Raw genomic sequence first — 26,715 nt, 5'->3', positions numbered from 1 at the left:
CGTAAGGAATGGAGGTAAATTCAAATGTAACACTTCCAGCTCTGAAATATGTATAAAAAAGAGGGAGGGAGAGGGGGGAAAAAAGAAACATGGCAGCAGTTTTAAGATCAACTGATTTTGGTTTTAGCCTGAGCTAACTTCCCTGACTATTAATGAACTGATGAATTGTTATTTTAGAGAACTAATAGGAATGTCGGTTAATTCAGTATTAGTGTTTTATTGATCTTATTTTGTATTATTTTATCATTTTTACTGATGTAATACCGCCTTGATCCTTGGGAGAGGTGGGAAATATAAATAAATAAATTATTATTATTATTATTATTATTATTATTATTATTATTATTGGCTATAAATCTACTTCCTATAATCCTCAGGTCAATAAAGTGTATCTATACAGTTGTGGGAGTGGAATGGAATGTAGTAAGATCCAGAAAGATGCAAATCATGTGCCTTGCCCGAAATTTTCAAAGGGCTGGGAGAGATCTTACAGATCTTTCAGATCAGTTAGTATTTCTGGATCCTATTATATTCTGTCCCACTCTCACAACTGTATAAATATACTTTATACACGATGCCTTAATATCACTGTGTACTGCAACTGAAGAAGTGGCTTGATATCCACAAAAGCTCATCCAAAAATAAAAACAAAAATAAAAAAGTCTTAGAGGTGCTGCCACATTTCTTTTCACCCTGTCATCTCCCTTACTTCTTTTTATGCTACAAGGGACAATAGTTGTCCAATCCCTGCAGCTACATTTGGGGAATATATATTTTTTAAAAAACTTAGGAGGAAGAAGTATGTAACTGTTATTCACATGTTGTGTAGCTCTCAGTCATTAGTTGTCTCCCTTTTAATAAAAAAATACCTTTGGTTGTGGAGTTCCTGTTTTCGGTCCTTTTTTTAAGATCAGTTGGTCTAAATATTCAGCCTTCTCAGGCCACGTTGACAAACTCCGATATTCTTTTTTCATTCTCTCCAACCTAAAGAACAAATCCATCCAAACCACATATTTTACAAGTACTGAAATATCTAGATATGCATATTTCCTTCTCATTAGGACAAAATTATATTCTGATCCAATATATGATACTGTTAAATAGGAATACTTGGAACTAACAGCCTTATTGCATGAGTCCCTTCTAGCGTTAAAATAGTATTTTTTCCTAAAAGAGCTATGCCTGCCTTATTATTTCACCTGAGGCATAATAGCATCATAGTGCAATTAGTCTATAATAGTGCTGTATAATGTGCTGTACAGCACCATAACAAATGGGACTGGAAAAGTAGGAGAGGTGGGGGAACAGTGAGCAAAGTTTTGTCTTCACTGACAAAGCTGATGGGAGAAGGGAGCAGTCATTTGGCAATGGGTTTTTCTATAAAGGAAGAAGAAGTAGAAAAGTTTAGGGAATTGCTGCAGCCTTTCCTATCTGTCTGTCCTTCCTAACTTTTGCCATTTTGACAACACTCTGATGTTCCTTGACTGCATGTGTCCTGTTTATCATCTGTGAAATATTGGAGGATATGGGACTTGGTCTATCAAAGAAGGCACCTGAACTTTGCATTGTGGTCCTTCCATGGTGGAAGCAGTACTGGAGGAGAGAGCTTCCACTGGCATACAGTATCAAACTGAAAATCCTGTCCCTTCTTTTTCTCCCATGATCACTGGAGGTGGACTGGTGTTCCCCCATTCACGGCACACCCACTGACCAACTCTGACAACTCCAAATTGTCATACAATCGCTACTGAACTTTTGCAAGATAAAACATAGCACAACAGAAGAAAGAAAGGGTGTCATTAATGTATTTTTGTGTTATTAAAAAGGAAAGTGTTTTAAATGAGAGAGAATGGGAGAACAGCACAACATCATAAGGTAACCCCCTTCTGGAAGCACTATTATTTTATTGTAATTCCAGCTTATTTGCACATGTGATAAGGTTCTAAACCCTTTCAAAGATTCTAGAATTGCCAGTCCATAATTCCATAATCCTGCAATAAATAGAGGCAAGCTATACTGTCTTCTGATGGTTCACCATCAGCTTCATTGGCTATTCATTTTGAACAAAGTTCAAAATTTTCTCAAAGATGGTGGCACAGGTTTCCCCCACAGCTTTTCAGCATCACCATAGTAAACCTGCGACCAGGCCAGAGGACAACTGCACTTTCTTACTTACCACCTGAAGGCATTCCTACCTAATCTGGGAGTTTCCTCCACCCTGGAAGTGTTTGGATTGAGGATTCTCCTAATTCACATGGCCACCCATAAAGAGGGGCACGGTCAAGGCAAGGGGACCAGCTCTCCTGAAACACACCACTGCTACAGAAATAATTGAAGATGGTATCAGTGGACTGAAAAAGGCACCATTCACATTCAGGCTTGGGAAGATTTCTTGCTTCAGGGTCCTCACTATCAATATAAGAGACTGTCCCCCAGCACTGGAGTGCTTATTCATCTGCTTGTTGCTGTCTCAGCCCTCAAAATATTTCTCCAACATATCAGTAGACTACATTGGGTTCTTTTTGGTATCTGTCCTCTTCCATCCTCCATCCCCATTGTATCCCTAGACCAAGGGGAGGTGGGGGGGGTGAAATCTGATGGAGGTTGAGGACTTTAGGGACAGTCTCAAAGCCACAGAGTTCTCCAAGAGCATGGCACTGGCAAGGCTTTTCCTCCCACACTGGGTAGATATTGTGATCTATTTGCATAGCCCCTGTCCTTAGGAGAGTAAAAGTCTCTATTTCATTTTCCCAGGCTTTTAAAAGATTTTAATATATACGTTGAGTCTTCCTTTGTGGAATTCTGAAATCTGAAATACTTCAAAAACCAAACAAATTTTCATGGGTGGCTGAGATAGTGGCATCTTTGTTTTTTGATGGTTCAGTGTACGCAGACATTGTTTCATCCACAAAATTATTAAAAATATTGTATAATTTTACCTTCAGGCTATGCATATAATGTATATATGAAACATAAATGAATTTTGTATTTAGACTTGGGTCCCATCACAAAGATATCTTATTCTGTATGTATATGCAAATACAGGCATTGCAAATTGGGAAAAAATCAGAATCCAAAACACCCCTGGCTCCAAGCATATTTCCAACATCTGTCTACTGTGTTTTATGTGTTTTTTTCATATGGTTATTTTGCTATTTGTTGATTTAATTGTTCAGTTTGTTAATTGGCCTGAAGACCAGGATCTACATTGCTTAAAATAAAAAGCCTTTGAACAGCACCCATTTGTGTCAGGTGCTAACAAACAATCCCTGATGTAATCCCTGAAGTCAATGAGGACCTGAGGCTCAAAAAGGTTCCCCATGCCCTAGTCTAAAGGAATACTTCTGAGGCTCAATTCCCATTATCAGAAATCAGAATTCATTGATTTAGAAAACAAATCCCATTCTTTCTGATTCCTTGCCTTTCTCGAGGTGGTTCTTTCAAAGCCTTCTGAAGACTTTGGTAGTGCTCTGAAATTTCTGCAGGAGGGTCCAGCTCAACATTCGCAATGGTAACATTTAGATCTGGGGATAAGAATGCAGGGTAGTCCATGCGCTGGGGCTTGATTACATTACTGCAAAGTGAGAAAAAAGTAGGGATTTCAAATGTTTGCAATTATTAGCCATCATAAAGAAGATTCCTTCCCCCATATGTAGCCCACAAAGGTCCAGTAAAAGAAAAAAATATGTTCAGGCTAAAGATAGCCAATCATGTCCCCAGAAATCTCCAGAAACACAAATGTCTGTTTTAAGGCTATTTCTTTCCCCCTACCTGTTTTAGACCAGCAATATATTCCTGCCCCAAAATTGGAAGTGATCTGTCCCCAAAGATTTTATAGTTTGTTCATTTGTTTATTTATTTTGCAGAGTTAAAGTCCTACAATTGATAAGGGCAAAGGCAACCATTCAGTTCCATTCCTATCTGCTTGCTATATTTTGCACTTCCTTTAGGACCATCTAATTCTTGGCATGGCCCAAGGACTGTTGTCTTCCATGTTTCACACATGCAGTCAGAGGAACAAGCAAGGATACAGATGTCATACCAGTAGATATCAATTGTCTCAAATGGAAACTTATTTCATATGCAGATGAGAAGCTCTGATGAATGACAGCACTGGTGCTATTTTAAACTATTTTCAAATACTTCTAAAATACTAATCCAGAGAAATGGGTTTGGTACTGCATTTGAAGAAGTGGATTTATATCCACAAGAGCCCATGCAAAACTAAAAACCAGGTGCTGCTACACCATTTTTCTTCTTTTGTCCCCCTTCCTTCCTGTTACTGTAGTTGTATCTGACAAGGCAGGATCTTGAACATCATGCCTGATATATACATATGGTATTATAAGCCAGGATTCCATTTAATCAATTTCAATTTAATCTAATATTTCATGTCAAGAGTAGTTACCTGGAATGATCTTTTCTTCCTTCTGGTGGTGGAACACGCAGAAACATGGAATACGCCACGGCCTGGGCAGGATCTGTACCTGGCAGCTTCAGCTGCAGAAGAAAATCATACATTAAAATATAATAAATAATAATAAAAATAAAACTTTAATTTATATCCCACTTTTTGTTTCCACAATCAAAGCGGTGTACAACCTTTAAAAAATGCAATATATACAATTCCCCCCCTTAAAAAAGGATTAAACAATTCCATCTATTAAAATTACAGACAATAAAAATCTAAAAACAATACTACAATAATAAAATAATGGTGGGCAGAGTCTTCGCTTGTATATGACTGTGTGGGGAGCGTTACATGGCCGGGATCTATTCCGGGAAGGCCTGCCGGAAGAGGTAAGTCTTGACAGCTTTCTTGAATCTCTCAAGGTTGGTAATTTGACGGATCTCGTCTGGCAGGCCATTCCATAAAGTGGGAGCGATCGCGGAAAAAGTCCTCTGGGAGGTTGCCATCAATCTGGTCTTTGTGGACTGCAACAAATTCCTCCCAAAGGATCTAAGGGTATGGGGCGGATTGTACGGAAGGAGGCGATCCCTTAAGTAGGTTGGGCCCAAGCCATGGAGGGCTTTAAAGGTAATGACCAACACCTTGTACTGTGCCTGGAAACAAATAGGCAGCCAGTGGAGTGATTTTAATATAGGTGTGATATGGTCAGTTGTTCCTGTAATCAATCTGGCTGCCATATTCTGCACCAGTTGAAGTTTCCGGACTAGGCACAAGGGTAGCCCCATGTAGAGCGCATTGCAAAAATCAAGTCTTGAGGTTACCAGCGCATGTACTACAGTTTCGAGGTCACCCCGTTCCAGGAAAGGGCGCAGCTGACATATCAGCCGGAGCTGATAACAGGCACTCTTGACCGTCGCATTCACCTGATTCCTCATCTGAAGCGACAAGTCAAGAAGCACCCCTAAGCTGCAAACACAGTCCTTTGAGGGGAGCGTGAACCCCTCTAAGACTGGAGGTTGCGGCCCGATGCCTGGTTTGGGGGCTCCTACCGTAAGTACTTCTGTTTTGTCTGAATTCAGCTTGAGCTTGTTTTCCCTCATCCAGTCCATTACTGCTGCAAGACATTGATTGAGGGGAGAAATGCCATCTGTCATCACTGCTGATGACCGAGACATGGAGAAGTATGTTTGGGTGTCATCAGCATACTGATAACACCCCGCTCCATGTCTACGGATGATTTCTCCCAGCGGCTTCATATAGATGTTGAATAACATCGGGGACAGGATGGCGCCCTGAGGGACGCCACAATTAAGCTCTGTTTTTGAAAAGCAACTGTCCCTGAGCATCACCCTCTGGAATCTACCTGAGAGGAAGGAACGGAACCACTGCAAAGCAGTGCCCCCAATTCCTAGCTCTCTCAGGCGTTCCAAGAGGATGTTGTGGTCTATTGTGTCAAATGCCGCTGAGAGGTCTAATAGCACCAACAGGGTCATGCTTCCTCTGTCGATGCTTAGACGAAGGTCATCAGTTAAGGCGACCATGGCAGTCTCCACCCCATATCCTGTCCTGAAGCCAGTTTGAAATGGATCTAGAACAGGGGTAGGCAACCTTTTGGAGCCGGGGGCCGGGTTGGTGTCCCTCAGACAAGTCGGGGGGCCGAAGCCGGGGGGTGGAGCTTCCACCCTCCGGGGTGGAGCCACCCTCTGGGGCGGAGCCACCCTCTGGGGCGGAGCCACCCTCCGGGGCAGAGCCTCCACCGAAGCCCTGCAAGGAGGAGGAGGCGTGTGCCCGCCCTCTCCTCCTCGGTCCCTTTCTGGGCAAACACCCCCAACCTGCATTCCAAAACACACACAACAGCACAGTTGTGCATTTCACATGGCTTTACTTAACATGGCCTCTTGCATATTTCAGAGGCTTATTCCATAACCAAACCCCTTGGGTTTAACATGATTATGCATATTGAACATGTCAAGGTGGTTTCACTGTTCTTGGACCAAGTGTACTTCTCAGAAGTGTGTACTTGGTCAAGGGACTTTGGTTTTTCTTCACTGCGCATGAGTTTGTAAAAATCACAGCAACTTACATTGGCCTTGCCTCAGAGGCTTTCTGATATCAATATCACCATTAAAAAACAAAAAACACACAGAAAAGGCACTTTGGAAAGTCACACTCTCTTGGCTTCAGAAACAGTGCGTGCATGCCTCTCAAGCTGACTCATATCATTATCATCATCATCATCATCATCAACAACATCATCATCATCACCACACTATCATTGTCAAAGCAAGGGAGATTTGTTAGCATTAAAAGCACACAAAACACACTTTGCAAGGTCACACTCTCTCAGCTTCTGAAACAGTAGCTGCATGCTTCTCAAGCTGACTTATCATCATCACCACCACACTATCATTGTCAAAGCAAGGGAGACTTGTTAGCATTAAAAGCACACAAAACACACTTTGGAAGGTGACACTCTCTTGGCTTCAGAAACAGTGCCTCCATGCCTCTCAAGCTGGCTTATATCATCATTGTCATCATCAATATCATCATCATCATCACACTATCATTGTCAAAGCAGGGAGACTTGTTAGCAGTTAAAAAGAATGCAAAATAAAACAAACAAAAAACAAAACCCATGTGGCCTCTGGCCACTCACCACCTTCTCCTCTTCCTCCTCCTGCTGCCCCCATCTCCTCTTCCTCTCTCCTCTTCCTCCTCCTGCTGCCCCCCATCTCCTCTTCCTCTCTCCTCTTCCTCCGCCTGCTGCCTCCATCTCCTCTTCCTCCTCCTGCTGCCTCCTCCTGCTCTTCCTCCCTCCTCTTCCTCCTGCTGCTGCCGCCCCATCTCCTCTTCCTCCTCTTCCTGCTGCCCCATCTCCTCTTCCTCCTCCTGCTGCCTCCATCTCCTCTTCCTCCTCCTGCTGCCTCCTTCTGCTCTTCTTCCCTCCTCTTCCTCCTCCTCCTCCTCCTCCTCTTCTTTCTTCTCCTCCCCCTCCTCCATGCGCCGCACGGCCTGGGGGCAGGACAGAGGAGACAGAGGAGGAGGTGGGCAGCGCGGAGCCCCGCGGGGAGGCGGGGATGGCTGCGCAGGGCCATGCAGAGCTCCGCCGGGAGGTGAGGATGGCCGCACGGGGCCGCGCAGAGCCAGGCAGGGAGGGCCGCGCGGGGCCGCGCAGAGCCCCACGGGGAGGCGGGGAGGGCCGCACCGGTCTTCATCCTTTGCCTCCTCCACCCCAGGCCGCGCGGCCCTCCTCTTCCTCCTCCCCTGCCATTTTGGTTTTTAAAATGGCGGCGAAGTCTCGCACGACCTTTCCCGTCCTGGGAAAGGTCACGCGAGACTTCGGCCGCCATTTTGAAAAATAAAATGTCGCCCGGAGCGGCGCGGAAACGGCGGCAATCGGCGGCAGGACTGCGCGGGGGCCGGCAGAAAGGCCTCGGCGGGCTGGATCCGGCCCGCGGGCCGTAGGTTGCCGACCCCTGATCTAGAAAATCGGCTTCATCCAAGACCACTTGGAGCTGAAGAGCGACAGCCCTCTCGATCACCTTACTCAAGAATGGCAGATAGGAAACAGGCCTATAATTTTTCATGTCCAGGGGTCCAGGGAAGGTTTTTTCAGAAGCGGTCTAACAACCGCTTCCTTTAAGGCAGGTGGTACACAGCCTACCCTAAGGGATGCATTGATGACACGTCTAAGAAATGCCATCAAGGCATCACCCCCCCTGGATGGCCAGCCATGATGGGCAGGGGTCAAGAGGGCATGTCGTCTTCCTCACCTTTCCAGGGATCTTGTCCACGTCATCAGTACTCACAAGCTCAAATTGATCCAGTCTAGTCTCATAAACGGATTGACTGGACACCTCATCAGTTGATTTTGCCCCAACATTGGCTTCCAGGTGGGCTCTTATCTGAGAGATTTTACCTGCAAAGTAGTTGTTAAATGCATCACAGCAGACTCTTGTCGGGTTAAGTAGAGGGTTCTGGGTAGATGGCATCACCGTCAGTTCCCTCACCACCCTAAACAGTTCTGCCGGACGAGACTTTGCAGATGCAATGCGAACAGACAAGAATGATCTACTTGTTGCTTTTATTGCCTCTCTATAAGAATAAAGAAATTTCTTATGATGAGTTCTGTTAGCTAAGAGTCCAGCTGAATGCCATTTACGCTCTAGTCGTTGTTCCACCCACTTCACATTCTTCAGCTCTCTGGTATACCAGGGCTTTCGATTCAAAGCGGGTGGGAAAGGACACTTGGAAGTGATTGTGTCAATAGCCCCGGCAAGATCAGTGTTCCATGTGTTCACCAGAGCTTCAACAAAATCACCGGCATTATCAACGAACAAACCCTCTAGGGCTTTCTGGAATCCAATTGGTTCCATTAGCCTTCGAGGGCGAACCATTCTAGTAGGTCCTCCACCCCCGGGGAGACAGACAATGGCTCTTAGTTCAGCCCTGACCAGGAAATGATCCGTCCATGATAGTGCAGAGATACTGACTACCTCTGTCCATGGATATTCCTGTTCCGTACTGAAGACCGCATTGAGAGTATGACCTGCAGAATGTGTTGGCCCGGTAACCAATTGGGAGAGGCCCATGGCTGTCATGGCTTCCATGATCTCCCGAGCCGCACCTGTTAAACTGGTCTCGAGTGGGATGTTGAAGTCGCCCAGAACTAAAAGCCTAGGCGACTCCAACAACAACTCCGAGACCAGCTGTGTCAGCTCGGATAGGGAGTCTGTTAAGCAACGGGGTGGACGGTATACCAACAGAATCCCTATACTATCCCTGGTCTTCAGGTGCAGGTATAAATAACAGTGTAATTTTGGATTGTTTATAATGTACAAAACCATGCCTTCCTTTGGATTCACTTTCCTAGAGTACACATGAGAGGGGAAATAAGAGCTGAGAAGACAATGTTTCCACAGCTTCTCTTCAAAGACTTCTTGAAATGCTGCTTCAGCTCACTGTATGGGAGCTGTTCTGGAATTGTAGACAATTCTCACTGGCTAGTTGGCTACATCTGTGCCACATTATGGATTGACAGAATGAATGACAAATCGGGAAGAGCAGAATTATACTTTAACTATAGATTCAGCATAAAGTGAAGACCCTCTCTCAAAGCTTAATCCATCACTCATACAGCCAATTCATCTTGCTTTTGCCAGTTTATAACCAGTTGGGAGTGGGTCATTACAGATTTTTAAAATATCTGGCTATTCAAATACATTAAAGAATATGACACACAAGAAGGAGGTTGAATTACATTTAGGTGTAAAAAGTGAGAAGTATGCAAGGAGAGCCAGTGTGGTGCAGTGGTTTGAGTGTGGGACTAGGACTCTGGAGACCAGGGTTTGATTACCTGCTCAGATGTGAAACCCACTGGCTGAGCTTGGGCAACTCACATGCTCTCAGCTTCAGGGGAAAGCAATGAAAAACTTAATCTGAACAAATCTTGCCAAGAAAACCCCATGATAGGTTCTCCTTAGGATCGCCATTAGTCAGAAACAACTTGAAGGCACACAGCAACAACAACAATGTATACAAGATGTAATGGATATAAACCAGCCAGATAAATTACAGCTGAAAATAATATTTCTACTAGAAGTGGAAAAAAGTAGCGTAGTCCACTGTTCACACACAGAATGACAGCAGGAGCAAACCCTCTTTTTGACTTCATGAATTTGCACTGAAGAGTTTTGATTGTAGCTCAGTGAAGTTACCAAATCCTTATGATCTTGGGTGTCATTTCCACCATTCTATTTTAGTTATAATTAATATAATTACAGAATGTCACTAAAATGCATTCAGAGACATAGCTGTGTTAGTCTGAACTATCAGTATGCAAAGGGATCTTTGAAACTAACTATGTGAAAGAAGTTGTAGTATAAGCTTTTGTAAACTTGGTTTAGTTTCTCAGGTACTTGGAGTGGACTGGTGCCTCCATGCATCTGAGGAAGCAAACCAAGTATATGAAAGCTTATGCTACAACATTTTCACATAGTTTAATTAATTAATTAATTAATTAATTTCATTAGTTAGTCTCAAAAGTGCTACAAGATTCCTTTGCATACTAAAATGTACATCAGGGGAAGAGACTCGTTGTCTGAAGGGTGGAATCAGCTCTAGGCAAATGTGTCAGGAGTCATACAGCAGCTGTGGGTGGCTACAGCCCAAAGTGGGTGAGCCCATATCCAAAGTTAACATGTGGCCCTGATATGCTTGTTCCCACACATATACACACTACTTATTGTCTCTGATGCACAGGCACACACACATATCCTTTTCTCCCCTTCCCCTAACTAATCCTTCTAGGGTAGGCAAAGAGTTCTGAGCAGCTGAGAAAAGACTGTTTCTGTTCCTTAGTCACCAAAATATGCTGTGTGCTGCCTCCTGAAAACAATTTTCTTAAACAAAATCTCTCAGCGACTTCATTGACTGATATGTCAATGAAAATCAATCTTCCCCAAGTTTAGAAAGCCAAGGCCCCATTCTCACTAGCCCATTTGCTCTGGATATTTGCCTCCATACCAAATCTGCCCGGAAAGAAGTTCATACTGCCCTTTACCTTGATTGATGCAATTTGCCCCTCTGAAGTTCACATTTGCAGTAACACTTTAAAATGCACCCTCCTTTGTTGTCAATCAAATTCACTTCTGCTTTCGTTAAAGGTGGCATATCCTACAATCATTGGCCAACGGAATTGGTTCTTTCCCCTCTCCTTTTTAAAAAAAAAAAAACTGGTGGCAGTGTGCGCATATTCTGTCAACTTGTCATATTTAAAAACCTCCAGGTGTGTGAGTGTGTGTTGTGTGTATTTGGGTCATTACACATTATGGCAACCCTAAAACGACCCCATCCTAGCAAGATTGGTTCCGAGGAGATTTGCCAGTGCCTTTCCCCTGAGGCTGAGAGAGTGTGACTCTCCTAGAGTCATGGGTTTCCACAGCCTTGCCTCTGAATGCCAGCCTCTAGCTTCCCCTTTGCTTCCAGCCCAGCATTTCCTCCACTTTGGAACCTCTTCTCTTCTCTTCTCTTCAAGCCCAATGCCACCTCCGAAGCCCTTGCCTCCCTCCCCATGCCATCCTCTTCCCTTCCCTTCCATCCCAAAGCATGTGCATAATCTGTCACAATAATAATAATAATACCTCACCTCAGAATGCCATCTCTGCATCCTCTTTCTTTGCTTTCCCTCCTATTGCCACCCCAGAATGCCTTGCATACACATACACGTATGTAGCAAAAGCATTCACACATTGTATCAATTTGCCAAATTTAAAAGGAAACACAAGCATTCGCATATTCTGTCACAAACACACACACACTAAATAATTTTTTTTAAAAATGCCACTTGCAAAGTGAAGTGCTGTGCTGGCAGCAAGCAGACGAAAGGGAAATGTAGCACAAGCAGACACATTCTATCAATATGTATCAACCTGTAGAAAAAGCATTCGCATAATCTGTCAAAAATAAAATTACAAAAAGAGAGAGCAAGCTGCCTGTGAGAGGGGAGGCATATTCTGCCCTCTGCCCTCCCTCTGACCTAAATCCCTTCCCTGAACTTGACCCAATCATGACCACGGCCAAGTTCACATTTACCAGCAGCAGGGAAGAAACGGTTTTTCCTAAAGGACATGGGAAATAATCCACTTTCAGGAAAAAACACTCTAAAGGGGATTTTCCCTGGCTCAGGTGTGCAAAACCCTAATTCTGATGTGTTTAAACTGGTGCCAATGGGAACTTCCGACTTTTAATCCGGGTTACAATTTGGTACAAAAGGTAGTCTGAATATCCCCCTATAGAATCATCTGGAGCTAGTTCATATGCAGTACTCTTCATTACAATCTGCACTGTTTGCTCATTCTCTTTGCTTATAGAATACTATTTTCTGAGTTGGCTTGTAGACTGGGGAGTGATTTGCAGTTCATGGGGTGGACCTTGAAGTCTCTTTCAGTCTCATGATTCAAATTAAAAATATCTAGTGCAACAAGGAAAAAATAGTAACCTGATGTGAATACCCATATCCAAGACATCCATAGCAGAACATGAATTCCACCTCAACTGTGCAGAAAACCTAAAAAAATAAAAATTCAATTTTTAGTTAATCATTTTACACTGCAAATTAAAATTTAAAAGCTGTTATAAAGGCAAGTAACTCCAGCTATACACTTTTTCTACTCTTTTTCTGAGTTCATATGTATAATAAATACCAAGCTTTGAAATGTCATACTCTTGCCCATAAAGACAGGAAAATAAAACCCAGGAAAACTGCCTAGAAATACTAATACTAATTGATTGCTGCACCCTATGGCTTGATCCACAGCAGAACTTTGAGCAATAGAAGAAAATTTACCAAGTCAATTTTAAACCATTTCACAAGCACCAACAGAAAATCTTTTCAACAGCAATGTTACAATATATCAGTGTTTGTACAGTACAGTATGAGAAATCTGTTCGCTAAAGAACATGCAACCATTTCAGATTGCATTGACTCTAGAGGGTTGCAAATGGGTTTTGAAAATTGCTGTGCATTGTCTATGCAATAGAGCTTCTCTAGATATGAGCTTCTGTTTGTCATTAAATGCTTTTCAGAGGTCTGGGTACCAATCTGTGCTGAATCTGAAGAAGTGGGTTTATATCCACAAAAGCTCATCTAAAATAAAAACCAGTTGGTCTTAAAGGTGCCGCTACATTCTTTTCCTCCCTCCTTTCTTTTTATTCCTTCTATGAGCAGAAAATGCTTTCCATTTTCAGAAGAGCACTTTGGGATAGTCTACAATGAGAATTCAGTATTGTGTCAAGGATACACATAAATAATCCAGATGCTGGGCAAGTCACATGCTCTCAGCCTTGGGGGATGGCAACAGCAAATCTCCTCTGAACAAATCTTGCTTGGAAAACCCACGATAGGTTGGTTTCAGGATATTTTCACACAGCCATAGCAGGATGCTCCTGTCACTATTGTGCAATTGTACAAAGACGATCAAACGATGCCACGTGGCACTGCGATAATTGCACCATTATCCCGCAAATAAATGAATGAAAAGTGGCACTAGAGTTCCTATTTGTGGGATAATGGTGCGATTATCACAACACAATTATTTTTTCTGCGCCCCCCCCCCCCCGGCCCCAAATTCACATCTCTAGTCTCAAAGAGAGGAGACCCACTGAATCAAAATTATGAGATCAGCAGTTGAATTTAGTGCAATATAAGTAAATATAAATGTCTATATGGAACGACTTAGACAATTTATACCTATAGAACCTTCGCTATGAAAAGAAATTTATTATAAGGCCTATTATTAACTTTAGTTCCCCACCACCACCACCACCATTTAGAGGATAAAACATTCTCCAAGAATTTAGATGTTGGTCATCTTTACTATAGTCATAATGAATTAAATTAAACCTGACAATCCATGAATAAGAATCTTAATCTTTGAGAAAGGGCAGACATTTTAATCTTCTTTCACGGTATCTCAATACAGATTTTTTATTTTTTATTTTTGGTAAACCACCTGTGTAAGATACAGTGTAGAAAATTAGAGTAACATTTTTTAGGAAAAATGAATTCATTAAAACAAACACTTTCAGCTTTCAATTATTCCATTAGAACCGTGCTAATTCAAAGTTTTAGGAGAAGCACTCGTCCCAGTCTACAAATGACAAACAAATACATCCAGAATGGGAAAATGTTCAATAATTTGGCTGAAAATGTATGGTGAAAGACTGAGATATTAGTCCTTTTAAAAACAAATAGGCTGTGGCCGTAAGATTGTTCTTTTAAAAAAAACTTCCCCGACATAGTAGCTTCTGTTGCTGTTGCTTGTATCTGCAGATCATACATTGGGATAAACACAGGGATTAATTAACAGTGACCTTCTGAATCTACCACTCTAGGCCCATTTAGAAACCTCTAATCTAATAAATTTCATTGCTATACAACAGCAAAAGGGCTTAGAGGTTACTGTTTCAGGATTAAAGCAGGATGGGCTGAAAGATATTTTCTAATTTCTAATTTCAGTATACCTATGTTGTTCTATAACATGACTCTATAAACAAGTTTATATATATTGTTAACTTTTCCCTCACCCATAACTCAAAACATTTAAAAATGTCCCTGTGCTGCAACGCTTAAATTCAGATTAAAAATCAATTACAGTAATTTAGACAGATTGTTTACAGTAGTTCTGCAATATGCATTTTTCATTTTTTAAAAAGATACCTTACCATATTTCGAATTCTCATAGCACATATTTCAGTGAAGGACTGCTTCTGAATGGGGAGAAATAGCAACATTTAGAGAGCTCCTTCACTGCCCAAAGATTTGCTCACTTCAGTCATTTCATTAAATTCCAAACAAAAGCCTAGAGGTTTGAAAAAGGCCAAGCTATTTCAGACTATTCATAACACTGTAATCAATCACCAGGTCTAATTCCATCCCTCTTTAATCGATAGCTCTTAGCTGATTATAAATCCATACCCATAACAAATGGTTATACAGGAAAGATAGCTGTGGTGTCCATTACAACAATCGTGAAGTTCATTGTGAAGTATGTAATAACTACTAGGACAACCAGAAGGGCATAAAAAGTCTATCAGTTTTCAAAATCTCTAGGGCTCTTCCTCAGGCAAGATGTTACTGAAAATATGTTGAGAGAGAGGACTGATGAGGTTGTGATTATGAAGTCTCCACAATGTCTTGAGATGGAGGAGGGGATCTGAAGACTTTCAAATGAGGCCCTAGCAGGCTTTAGGTTTTAGCTCAAGGAACCTCTAAGAATATTTGGAAAAGGAAAGACAGAAAAGTTTGGGTCCTTCATATATGAAAATATAAAATCCAATTATATGACTGGCTTCCCCAAATGTGGTACATATGCCCAATTATGAAAAACCCAAGAGTTAGTTAAAAATACAATCATAGCCTTGACTGATCAAAGGTCACACAATCTAGCATTTTGTTCCCAACAGAGGCCAACCAAATGTTGTCTGGGAAGCCCACAAGTGGGCTTCATCTATTATTTGTCCCCAGCATCTTATATTCAGAGGTATAATACTCCTGAAGATAAAACTCACAAATACGGTACATTTTGATATCTTGGCTAAAATTTAACTGAGTTAAATCTTTGTACCAAATGAAGCGGGGGGATGTGTGTGTCAGAATATCACTACCCTTATCCATGGGATTGGTATCCATGGTTTCACTCACCTGCATCCGGAAAAATGGTCTCTCTAGGCATCTGGAGTCCTCCAATACAACTCTATGGTCATGTCCATCCATAGCATGCGGTGCTCATCTCCGTTACGAAGCCAAAGAGCCAACATTGTCAGAGACTACTCTGTGATCATGTGGCCAGCATGATTGCACGGAATGCTGTTTAGCTTCCCACCGGAATGGTACCTATTTATTTACTTGCATTTGCATGCTTTCTAATTGCTAGATTGGCAGAAGCTGGGACTTGTGATGGGCGCTCACCCCATCATGCAGCACTCGGGCCTCAAACTGTCAACCTGACGATCTTGCAATCAACGAAGTCAGCATCTTAACCACCTGAGCCACTGCATCCATCGACTAGGAAAATAAAGACTATTGGAATCAGGGTGGTAGACCTGTGCAAGGACCATAATACTTCACTATTGGCTAAGGCTGATGGGAGCTGGTCCAACAAAATACTGAGGGTAAAATAGTAAAATGTTATTTAGCTATCATTATAAATACCAACTACATACTTTCTACAAAACTGAGTAACATATATCTACACATTTGAAGAACAAATAATAATTACAATAATTATAAATAAGGACATCTCTTTTCATTACACTTACCTGAATAACATCATAGAGGTGCATAGTCACATTCCCAAACAGCCTTGGAAAGTCCTTTGGTCCTTCAAAGCCCACCAGTTCTAATGTAATCCTATTCCTAGGATCACTTTTCTGCTTTGGAACCTGAAAATCAAAATATGGAGCAAATACATTTACTGAAGGAACAAATTCAGGAAATGTTCCCTACTTGCAACAGACTTCATAGGAAAATCTTGCCTCAATCCTTTGTGTTCTTACACCGATAAAGACAAATATACCTGTTGTGACTCCATTTACTCCCCTTTCTCATCATAAAGCTACACATCTATCCATTCTGCCCTTTGCACAGTCACTAAATTATCAATTTAATTATCAAATTAGCTGCTTGCTCATAGGTCTCTTAAAACCCACATTATAATAATAATAATATTTATTTATATCCCGCCTCTCCCTGTATTGGATCGAGGTGGGTAACAAGATATCAAAGACAATAAAATCAAGTAAAACAAACAAACAAACACGGGAACAATAGTTAAAAGACATATTACATTTCAAGTTCCCAAACTCCCTCCCACCCTACAAAACAATAAAACAATTCCCAGCCGATGGCCAATAAAATCAATCAAGATCATTCAATCCAATGGGAATAATTAGGTAAGTGGAAAAATTGGAAGTCAGTTCGGGAAGGCTCGTCGGAAAAGATCTGTTTTTATTGCCTTCTTGAAGGAGCCTAAAGATGTTATTTGGCGGATCTCGTCCGGTAAATCGTTCCAGATTTTTGGAGTGGCAACAGAAAATGTCCTCTGGAAAGTGGAAACTAGTCTAGTTCTCCCTGACTGCAATACATTCATCCCAGAGGACCTGAGAGTGTGGGAAGGATTATATGGGAGGAGGCGTTCCCTCAGGTATGTTGGACCCAAGCCATTTAGGGCTTTATAGGTAATAACCAATACCTTATATTGTGCCCGGAAGCAAATGGGGAACCAGCATAGGGATTTTAAAATAGGTGTAATGGATTCAAATTTTGAACTTATTTGGACATTATAATTCAGTGATGGTGAACCTTTTAGAGGCCAAGTGCCCAAACTGCAACCCAAAACCCACTTATTTGTTGCAAAGTGCCATGTCCCTCTGGCTTTCTAGTAACAAACTCTGGCAAATTCTGTGCTGGGGCAACGGCACATGTGCCCACAGAGAGGGCTCTGAGTGCCACCCCTGGCACGCGTGCCATAGGTTCACCATCACTGTATAATTCATCACCTCTGTCTTTGCTTACTCCATTATGATATTTGTCAAGGGTAGCTCAAATCCAAACAGATCCACAGATATGGGCTTCTGGTAGTCACCAGAAAGCGTTTGCTGGTCCAAAGCTAGAGAAAAATTCTTCTCCTTATATAAAGTTAGTGATAAATCAGAAGTTTATATTTATTCTTAATCTCTGTAAATGAACTAATATCCTTGACCTTATCTGAGCACCCCATATTGTCTTTCATGGGAACATTTCCCCTCTACAGAAGAATAAAACACTTCTTGATTCTCTGGTATATGTCTGTGCATACATCTTTTTACAAATGTGAACAAGGACACTGACCACTCTCAGAAATATAATAGCTAATAAGGAGTCTTTAGCCTAATTTATGAAGACCATATATGAACAGAAAAAAATGTACCTTTACTGAAAAATATCTCACATCTCCAAAGTTGATTGTTATGGGCTTTCTGCTATTCTTATTTGCTTTGTAAACTTGAGGATTTGTGCATTTCATGATTTTATCAATACTAATACGGACCAGTAAATAAGTGTCACGGTTAACAGTGACTTTTTAACAGGGTCTTCTGTTAAGGAAGCATAAATCTTTCTGGTAAGAGAAAAGAAGATGATCATGGAGTAAAATACCACAAAAACTGAAAAATGATCAATTCTGTTTAGCATCCTGTATGTACAAAACCCATTCACAGCACTTGTAACAAGGGCTAAAACTGACAACACAAAAACGTCTGTCATCATATTTCCCAATATTTTCACATTTTTGTGTGTGTAAAACCCATGTATGTTTGTGGGGGGTATGTGTCCTTATGTGATTAAAGTAGTAATGATGGGGGAAGGATTAATCCTTTTGCCTGTATGATTTCTCTCTGCTAAATAGTCCCTCCAGTCTCTTAACCCAATACCTATATCAGTATATACCAATACTGATACCAAGAGACACCATCAAATGTGGGGGTGAATAGGTTGTAAGTATGCAGTTATACTTATGTCCTTCCATGGCAAGCCCCAGTTGAGTTATGTAATCTCTGAATCATCTCTAGATTTAAAATTCTCTGTATTCAGATGCATGCATGGTTCTGAGGGAGCTCAAGCCTATGAAAGCTCATACTACAAATGTCTTTCAGTTAGTCTCAAAGATGCTACATTGCATACTAAATTCACTAAATGCTAAATCTGCAGTTGTATATATTCCTGCAAATTAGTTCTGCTGTATCCATTGGAATTTGATTCTGACTAAATTTGCACAGGACTGCACTGCAATTGAAACATGTTCTGCCATATTGACTGCGTAATTTACTAAAAGTTTCCAGACTGGTTATCTGTCACACTCAATTTTATAGGCAGCAGAAATTGGTTTTACTACTATCATACTCTGGGTATTTATTTACTTTGGGTAAAGGTTTGAAAAAGGATCAGTAAATACATAGAAATAGAAAGAAAAGCAAAATAGCAGTCAGAGTAATAAGTAAGCAAAAGTTGCACGTTTGTTACATCTAAATTAAGGCTGGGTGATTTATGGCTTTCCAGATGTTGCTTGACTTACCACTGGCCATGCTGGCTGGCAGAAACCCCAGTCCAAGAAACTCTGGAGGTTCACAACTTGCCCAACCCAGATGTAAAGCAACATGCAAAACAAATTTAGAGGCACACAGAAGAAGTTCTATGTTTAGAGTCTCATTTGTTTTTGAAAAATATTAAGAGCAGCTGCAATAAGGGGGATCAGAGAGCAATGACAACACAGGAAGAGAGATTTAATTCCCATTGTATCAGATCCCTGAACTGGGTTCTCTCCTTCAAACCCTGCCTTTTGCCCACTGGAGGAAATTGACAGGCACATGTGTGATAGTGGTGACTTTGAAATTAGTATATTTTTTAAACACAAGCACATAGAAATCATAGTCACAGCTCTCTCACTACATAGCTGTACTCTGAGAAAGTACAGTTGTTGGTATACTTCAATAACTAAGAGAAAAGGATACACTTGGGGGTGAAATCTTTGCACTGCTTCACAATAACTGCCAACAAGCCAACCTATAAGAATATGAAATGTCAAATTAGAACCATTATAAAGTCGCATTACAGTCAAGGACAAGATTTACTAAAAACATTTAGTAGCCATGTACAAGTTTTGCAGTTATTGGGCAAAGTCCTGGAATTCTATACTCAATTCCCCTGCAAATTTAAACAAGGCAAAGCTTAATGTATAAAGGTTATCCGTTTACTAAGCCTATCAAATCAGGTTTGCACTACTGCAGGTTTTCTTAGAAATAAGCACCTGTGTCCAATGAGGTTTTCTTTCAGAATTGCAGTCTTCTGAGTGTGGTTATTCAAGAACACACACACATGAATCATTTTGTGCCTGTGCTGAACAGGTTCAGTATTAGGTACTGCAGAATAATGCCTGTTTTCAAGAGCTCTGCCCCTGTCAAATGTTTGTGCTGAAGCAGGGCTCCTGTCTTTTCTTCTAGCTCCATCAACGTACCCCATTACCAAAAGGAAAAAACAACCACCCATGACCCCATGAGAAAGAAGGTGGGTGGATTTTCTAAGTCCTCAAATAAATATTAAAAGAACCATAACTACATCTCTCTGCTAAATAGTCCCTCCAAGCTCTTAGCCAATACCTATATCAGTATACCAATACTGATATGTTGCCATTCACCAACAGACCAACACAGAGATTAACATATAAATCACTTCCTCTCAACCAAGGGTCACACAGTATATATACCCCACTCACTTCCATGCCAGCATTCTCTGAAGATGCCAACCACAGATGCTGACAAAACATCAGGAATAACAATTGCATAGCCTGAAAAACCCACAGAAAACTAACCATAAGTACAGTTAGGTAGCCTGTCCTTCTCTTTGTGATCTCTCATACATATGGGTGATAAGGAAGCTAATTTTACCAGGAGGAGGTAAGCAGGGTCAATGTGTCCCAGAAGAAAGGACAACAAACCCAAGACAGTATCTTGTCAAGCCTGGACATCTAGTTATTTAACTATCATTATAAATGGAAGATTGGGCCTATGTGCTGCCCTGCATCCTGCAGTGAGCATCCACTTAAAAATGTACCGTAGTTGATGCCACCATTGCTTGACTGGAAGGAGCAAAAAGCTCCACAGGTAATAGCTTACAATCCACTTCCAATGCCGATTAGGTGGTTTCTATGACCTACTGAATAGAGCCTGGAAGGCTGGCCTCAATAATACTTTATTCCAATGGAACTGAAGGTAAACTGGATAGTAAACGGCATATAGTACACCTGCTATCCTTGGTGATAACACAGTATTGTAACTAGAAATGTAGTCTTAAAGGGCAAAGCCCAAGTTCACATACTGCCATATGCTGAAATGGCTTTCCCATAAGACTAGCCAGTACCAGCAGAAGGCTTCTTGAAATTGTCAGTGGAACATGAGGTAGTTGGACATGCTAAGCCTTTGCAGAAATAAATTAAGTCTGGGGTGTCTGCACCAAGAAGGAGCCCCTTTGGGGGGCAGCATATACTCAGATGAAAAATGCTGGGGATGGGAAGAGAGTGAAAGAGACCTAACTTCGGCAAAGGAAGGGAAGGACCTGGGGGCAGAGAATGGATCATGGTATTCTCTCTCTTATTTCCTATTATGTGACCTTTGCCTAGCCTGGCAGGAAATAACTGTCCCCTTCATTGCATACAAAGGCCTTGTAACCCAAGTGACTTCAGAAAATCAAGAACATAAAGATTAATAAAGACCAAGATAAAGTGTCTCAAAGTTAATCACATTCCCATCCTTCAACATTTTATTTGTTGTCCCATAGTACCTGTTTAACAACAAGTAAAACGCCTGGCATTGAAAAATAGCATTAAGAACATACTTAGTCTACATACCACATCACCGCAAGGAATTAAATTATGGATGTCACTGGACGCAAATGAATCTTCAGAGGTCTTCTGACTTCTCAACAACATCTATAAAAAGTGTGTGTGGGGGGGGGGAACAGGTTTTGCAACTGATTACAAATAATAAATATTGCAACCTGAAATAACCTAACCTCTGAAGAAAAAAAATACGGTAATGGAGCCAAAAAATCAAAAAAATAAACATAGGCCTGTTACAGACTGCCAAAATAAAGCTGCTTCGGGTCTCTTTGGAGGTATGCTATTTAAATGATGCATGGGTCCTAAGAGTCCAGAGGTCGCACCAAAGCCACACTCCATTCCTAAGCACTGGAGTGCAGCTTTGGTGCAGCTTCTGGATTCTTAGGGTGCATGCATCATTTAAACAGCATACCTCCAAAGAGATCCGAAGCAGCTTTATTTTGGCAGTCTGTAACAGGCCATAGTAACTGTTTCACGGGATTGGCCCCAAGTCCAGAATCCTGCTTCAGCATGGAAGGACAAGTGTGATGTTGCACTTTGTGCTGAGAGGGCTGGGCCAACTCCTTTATGAGTAAAATTATATCTGGGGCTAGTTTGTTTTTTTAAATTGCAAGTAAGAGGAGACACTACTTAAGTGCAAAAAAAGTATATCTGGTATAGGAAAAAGTGGACAGAGAGAAGATTTTCTCCCTTTCTCATAAAACTACTCATCAATAGTCACCCCATGAAGATGAACAAGGATGATTCAGGACATACAAAAGCAAACACTTTTTCACACAGTGCATAAAGCTATGGGATTCACTTCCACAAGATGTGGCGATTACTTGCATGACACTAAAAGATTAGTCAAATTCATGGAAGATAATGTTTTAGTGACCGCAAGGCATGATGGCTATATGGTACTTCCAGTATACCCCTGAATGCTCACTGCTGGAAAGCCCCAAATGGATTTTCCATAGGAACTCAGCTGAAGATTGTGGAGAAACAGGACAGCCTCTTCTTACCTTCCCTTAAATAGCTTGGTCATGAGCCCTGCGGATGTCACGGCATGACAGAGATCAATACTGTATATTGGCAGTCTCTTATTGTAGAGGCAGCCCTTTTAATGACCATTTCCCATAAATGGTCTAAATCCTACTTAAAAGCTAACCCTCCTAATGATTAACTGGTTCTTATACTAGAAGTTGAAATTTGGTTCAAACATAGCCCAAGACAAAGAAGATGCATTCAGTTTTCTGACTACATGAGAAGCAGGAGGACAGAGGGGCATTTGTAATCTTGTTCCTAGATTTTGGATACACAGTATAGATAAAATCTAGATAATTTAATTTAAAAGTCTACATAATTTAATTAAGTTAATTTAATAGCCATGTAACCCAAGGCATGCTGACTGTCGGAAAACTCTGAGAATTGAGGCATGAACTCAACCTCATAATAGAAGCCAACATTCTAGCTCTGAGGAAGCCAAGCCTCAGATGAACTGGAATACTGACCAATGGAAATTCTGCTTCCGCTTTGCATGAGCCTCATTCTCACCTTCTAAAAGGCATCTGACTGAATGTGAAGCAGGATCACTCCCATCAGCCTCACCCACAGCCTCTGAATACAAATGGGAAGGGAGTTCTACACACAGCCGCAAGAAGGCTCCTCTTTTAATAAGGGACACCTTCCTCCCAGTGAGATGTACAGAGCCTACAGACATGTGTGGCGCAGTGGTTTGTAGTGACTCTGGAGACCATGTAAGGCCACTGGGTGATCTTGGGCAAGTTGTACTTTCTTTGTCTCAGAGGATGGCAATGGCAAACCTCCTCTGATGAAACCTGTGAAGAAAACCCCATGACAGATTCGCCTTAGGTTCTCCATAAATTGGAAATGACTTGAAGGCAAGCAGCAATGACTTAGGATAGAGCAAGTAATCTCTAAGAGCACATACACTTCTGTCTGGAGAATGCAACCTTCATTTGCTAGAACAGAATGATGGAGAATAAAATGATTACACCTGCTTTCAAACTGTTGTGTATAAAAGGTCTGGTAATAATGATAAAGTATGGGCAACATTCTTGCCAGCTACTGCATGGAGCTGCTCTGCACACAAAACACACACCTGAGGGCACCTATGCCTAAAGGATAAAGAGCTAGTGGACAAGGCCAGCATTCACAGAGCTAGAATGAAACAGTTCTTAATTCATTCCCTTTTTAATTGCTAAGAAAACTGCTACCTTTGAAAACGTTACTTTCTTGGATTACAATACTGTACAATGGTGATGATAGTAGAGGGAGCCTTTGGAAGTCGGTAGCACCAAAACCCCAAAACCAAACCCTGAGTTTTAGGAGAAGAGCTCTGAAAGTCTTTTTGGAAATTATCAACCTATTGGCTTGACATCCTTTCCTTATCATGAGCAGGGACTAAAGATGCATCTGAGGAAGTAGGCTTTAGTCATCTCATGCTACCAATTTCTTTTTTAGTGAGTCTCAAAGGAGCTACAAGATCTCTGTGCATATTATTAGTAGTATTATTATTAAAGTCTAGGAAAGCTCCTGCCACCAACTTCTTTCTTTCAGTGAGCCTCAAAAGGGCCACAAGAGCTCTCTACATATTATTATTATTATTATTATTAAAGTCTAGGAAAGCTCCTTCTGCCCACTCCTTTCAGTGAGTCTCAAAGGGGCTACTAAAAGGCCTCTCTACCCATTATTATGATTATTATTGTCTAGGAAAGCTCCTGCTGCCAACTGCTTTCTTTCAGTGAGTCTCAAATCTCTCTCTACATAGTGATTCTACAGACTAACACGGCTATATCTTTGAATTCAGAATTATACTGGTTTTGTAGACCAAAAATAAAAATAAATAAACATCTTGTGGGGACCCCACCCCCTTTTGTAAAAATTTTTAGCCTTCTCAAAAGGTGCCACTCATGGCTCCCTGGTTGGCTGCTTTTTTTGTTGAGGGACCACTGAGGGTTGTGCGTATGTGTGTTGTGTGTCTTCAAGTGCCACCACCATGGGGTTTTCTTGGCAAGATTTGTTCAGAGGAGGTTTGCCATGGCCTTCCCCTGAGGAGGCTGAGAGAGTGTGACTTCTTGCCCAAGGTCACTCAATGGGTTTCATCATGGCTGAGGTGGGACTGGGACCCTGGTCTCCAGAGTGACATCACATAAGCACTGGCTGTGGGAAGAGTGGCCATAGTGTCTGCCCCTGCAGAGAGCAGCAGAAGCCCCAGTCTCTAGTAGTCTGACCCTGAGAGGATAGGAAGGCCCTGTGAGGAGGAGGAGGAGGCGTTGCCATGGCAACCCCCGCCATTGGCAGGACGGAGTAGGCCCCACTGGAGGCCTACCCTGAGGAGGGAGCGGGCCTTCTCGCCCTTGAGCTTCTCGGCGGGGGTGACGGGGGCCAAGCTGCTTTTGCTGACCATGTGCTTCAGGCCGATGACGGTGGCCACGGAGAATTCGTCCGTCAAGGCGGCCGCTCCGCCAGCGCTGGTCACGCTGGTCACGCTGGGCTCCCGGCCTCGGGGGTAGGCCGCGGCGGGCGCAGAGGGGCCCTCAGGCGGCGGCCCCAGGGAGCCCTTGCGCTGGCCATGGCGCGGCATCGCTGTTGTTGCTGTTATTATTCCTGTGGGCCTGTTCCCATTGCCCGCCTCGCCAGGACACTCCCTCGGGGCCAGAGGTCTTGGGACAGCCCTCCCTTCTGCCTCCGCCTCTGTCTGGACGTCGCCCCGCTTCCCCGCTCAGGCCGCGTCACAATTTACCCCGAGGCCTCAGGCCTTGAAGGGGAAAGGCACAGATATCCCCCAGACATTCAAGGGCTCAGCAAAGGCAGTCCTCCCTCCCTCTCTATCTATAGAGCTACCTGACACATTTCATTCATATATATATATATATATATATATATATACACACACACGACAAGATATGGCTTCTCCATACATTGGTTGTGTGCTATATCCTGTAATATATGGAGTTGCCATATATATATATATATATATATACACACACACACACACACACATATATATATACACATATACATACACCCACACACAGTATATATATACATATATGTCATATCTTGCCAGATATGTGGCATATATATACCTGCCATATATGTGTGTATATATGCCATATCTTGCCCTGTCTATCTATCTTATGTATTTACTGTATTTATTTCCCACTCTTCAGCCCTAAAGACTCTCAGAGTGGCTTACAGATAGTTATTCAGACGGTTTATATATATACACACACATGGCAGGTAGATGTATGTATATATGACGATAGGGTCACCACATATATATATATGTCATATTTTGCCAAATATATGGCATATATATCTGCCGTGTGTGTGTGTATGCATGTCATATCTTGGCCGCATATCTACCTGCCATTATATATATATATATATATATATATATATAATATACAGTGGCAGGTAGATAGTATATATATGTATAGGGCAAGATATGGCTTTCACACACGGCAGGTATACACACACACACACACACACACACACGACATCTTGCCAGATATCTACCTGCCATTACACACACACACACACACACACACACACACAGAGGGGGAGAGAGAGAGAGAGAGAGGTAGGTGAATACCTAGCTATAGATACAGATACATATGTCACAAGATATGGCATGCACACATGACAGGTACGTATATAATGCATTTATCTAGCAAGATATGACATATATATAAGCTGGCCCTATACATGGCAATATATGGCACACAACAACAAATGTGTACACAGCCACAAATATATATATGCCATATCTTGTAATATATACATACATCTACCTACCATATATATATATATTACATATATAGTGCCTATCTATATGGTAAGATATGGCATTCATACACATGGCAGGTATATACACACCATATATCTGGCAATATATGGCACACAGCCATATCTTGTACACACACGCTCACACACATTTTATTGTTTTGTGCCTTCAAGTCATTTCTGACTTATATGACCCCAAGGCAAAGCTCTCATGAGGTTTTCTTGGTAAGATTTGTTTGCCACAGAGGCTTGCCACTGACTTCCCCTGAGGTTGAGAGTGTTACTTCTTGCCCAAGGACACCCAGTGGATTTACATAGCCAAGCTGGGACTCAAACCCTCATCTCCAGAGTCACAGTGCAGTACTCAAACTATGCCAAACTGGCTCTCTATACATACACATATACCTGCCTTATCTTCCAGCTTCCTGAGACATCCCACAACGGTGCCTGTTGCTTTTGTCTCCTCCTGAAGCTGAGAGAGAGCAACTTGCCTTTTCTCTCTTCCTCTAAGCCCCTTTAAAACTTTCTAAGCCAGTAGATGTCACGTCTGGAGTTTTTCTGTATCTCACTTATGGTAAT

General features: G+C 41.9%; 1 protein-coding gene across 1 annotated transcript in view; it reads right to left on the bottom strand.

The window, feature by feature from the left end:
* The window catches only part of CATSPERT (catsper channel auxiliary subunit tau), a 43,835-nt gene extending 18,792 nt beyond the window's left edge, over window positions 1–25,043 (bottom strand). Inside the window, exons 1-10 of the mRNA XM_089519407.1 lie at window positions 24,677–25,043; window positions 21,352–21,432; window positions 19,460–19,511; window positions 17,881–18,029; window positions 16,232–16,354; window positions 14,636–14,680; window positions 12,411–12,479; window positions 4,409–4,500; window positions 3,422–3,574; window positions 870–984 (exon numbers count right to left, since the gene is read on the bottom strand). Coding sequence (XP_089375533.1) covers window positions 870–984; window positions 3,422–3,574; window positions 4,409–4,500; window positions 12,411–12,479; window positions 14,636–14,680; window positions 16,232–16,354; window positions 17,881–18,029; window positions 19,460–19,511; window positions 21,352–21,432; window positions 24,677–24,931 — 1,134 coding nt within the window. The 5' untranslated portion in view covers window positions 24,932–25,043. The remainder of the gene's footprint in view (window positions 1–869; window positions 985–3,421; window positions 3,575–4,408; window positions 4,501–12,410; window positions 12,480–14,635; window positions 14,681–16,231; window positions 16,355–17,880; window positions 18,030–19,459; window positions 19,512–21,351; window positions 21,433–24,676) is intronic.
* Between the last annotated feature and the right edge of the window lie 1,672 nt (window positions 25,044–26,715).

The sequence above is a fragment of the Sceloporus occidentalis genome, unplaced genomic scaffold (genome assembly GCF_023333645.1).
Source record: "Sceloporus occidentalis isolate IW3139 unplaced genomic scaffold, rSceOcc1.0.p SCAF_4, whole genome shotgun sequence".
Lineage (NCBI taxonomy): Eukaryota > Metazoa > Chordata > Lepidosauria > Squamata > Phrynosomatidae > Sceloporus > Sceloporus occidentalis.
This window is presented reverse-complemented; position numbering and strand designations above follow the sequence as displayed.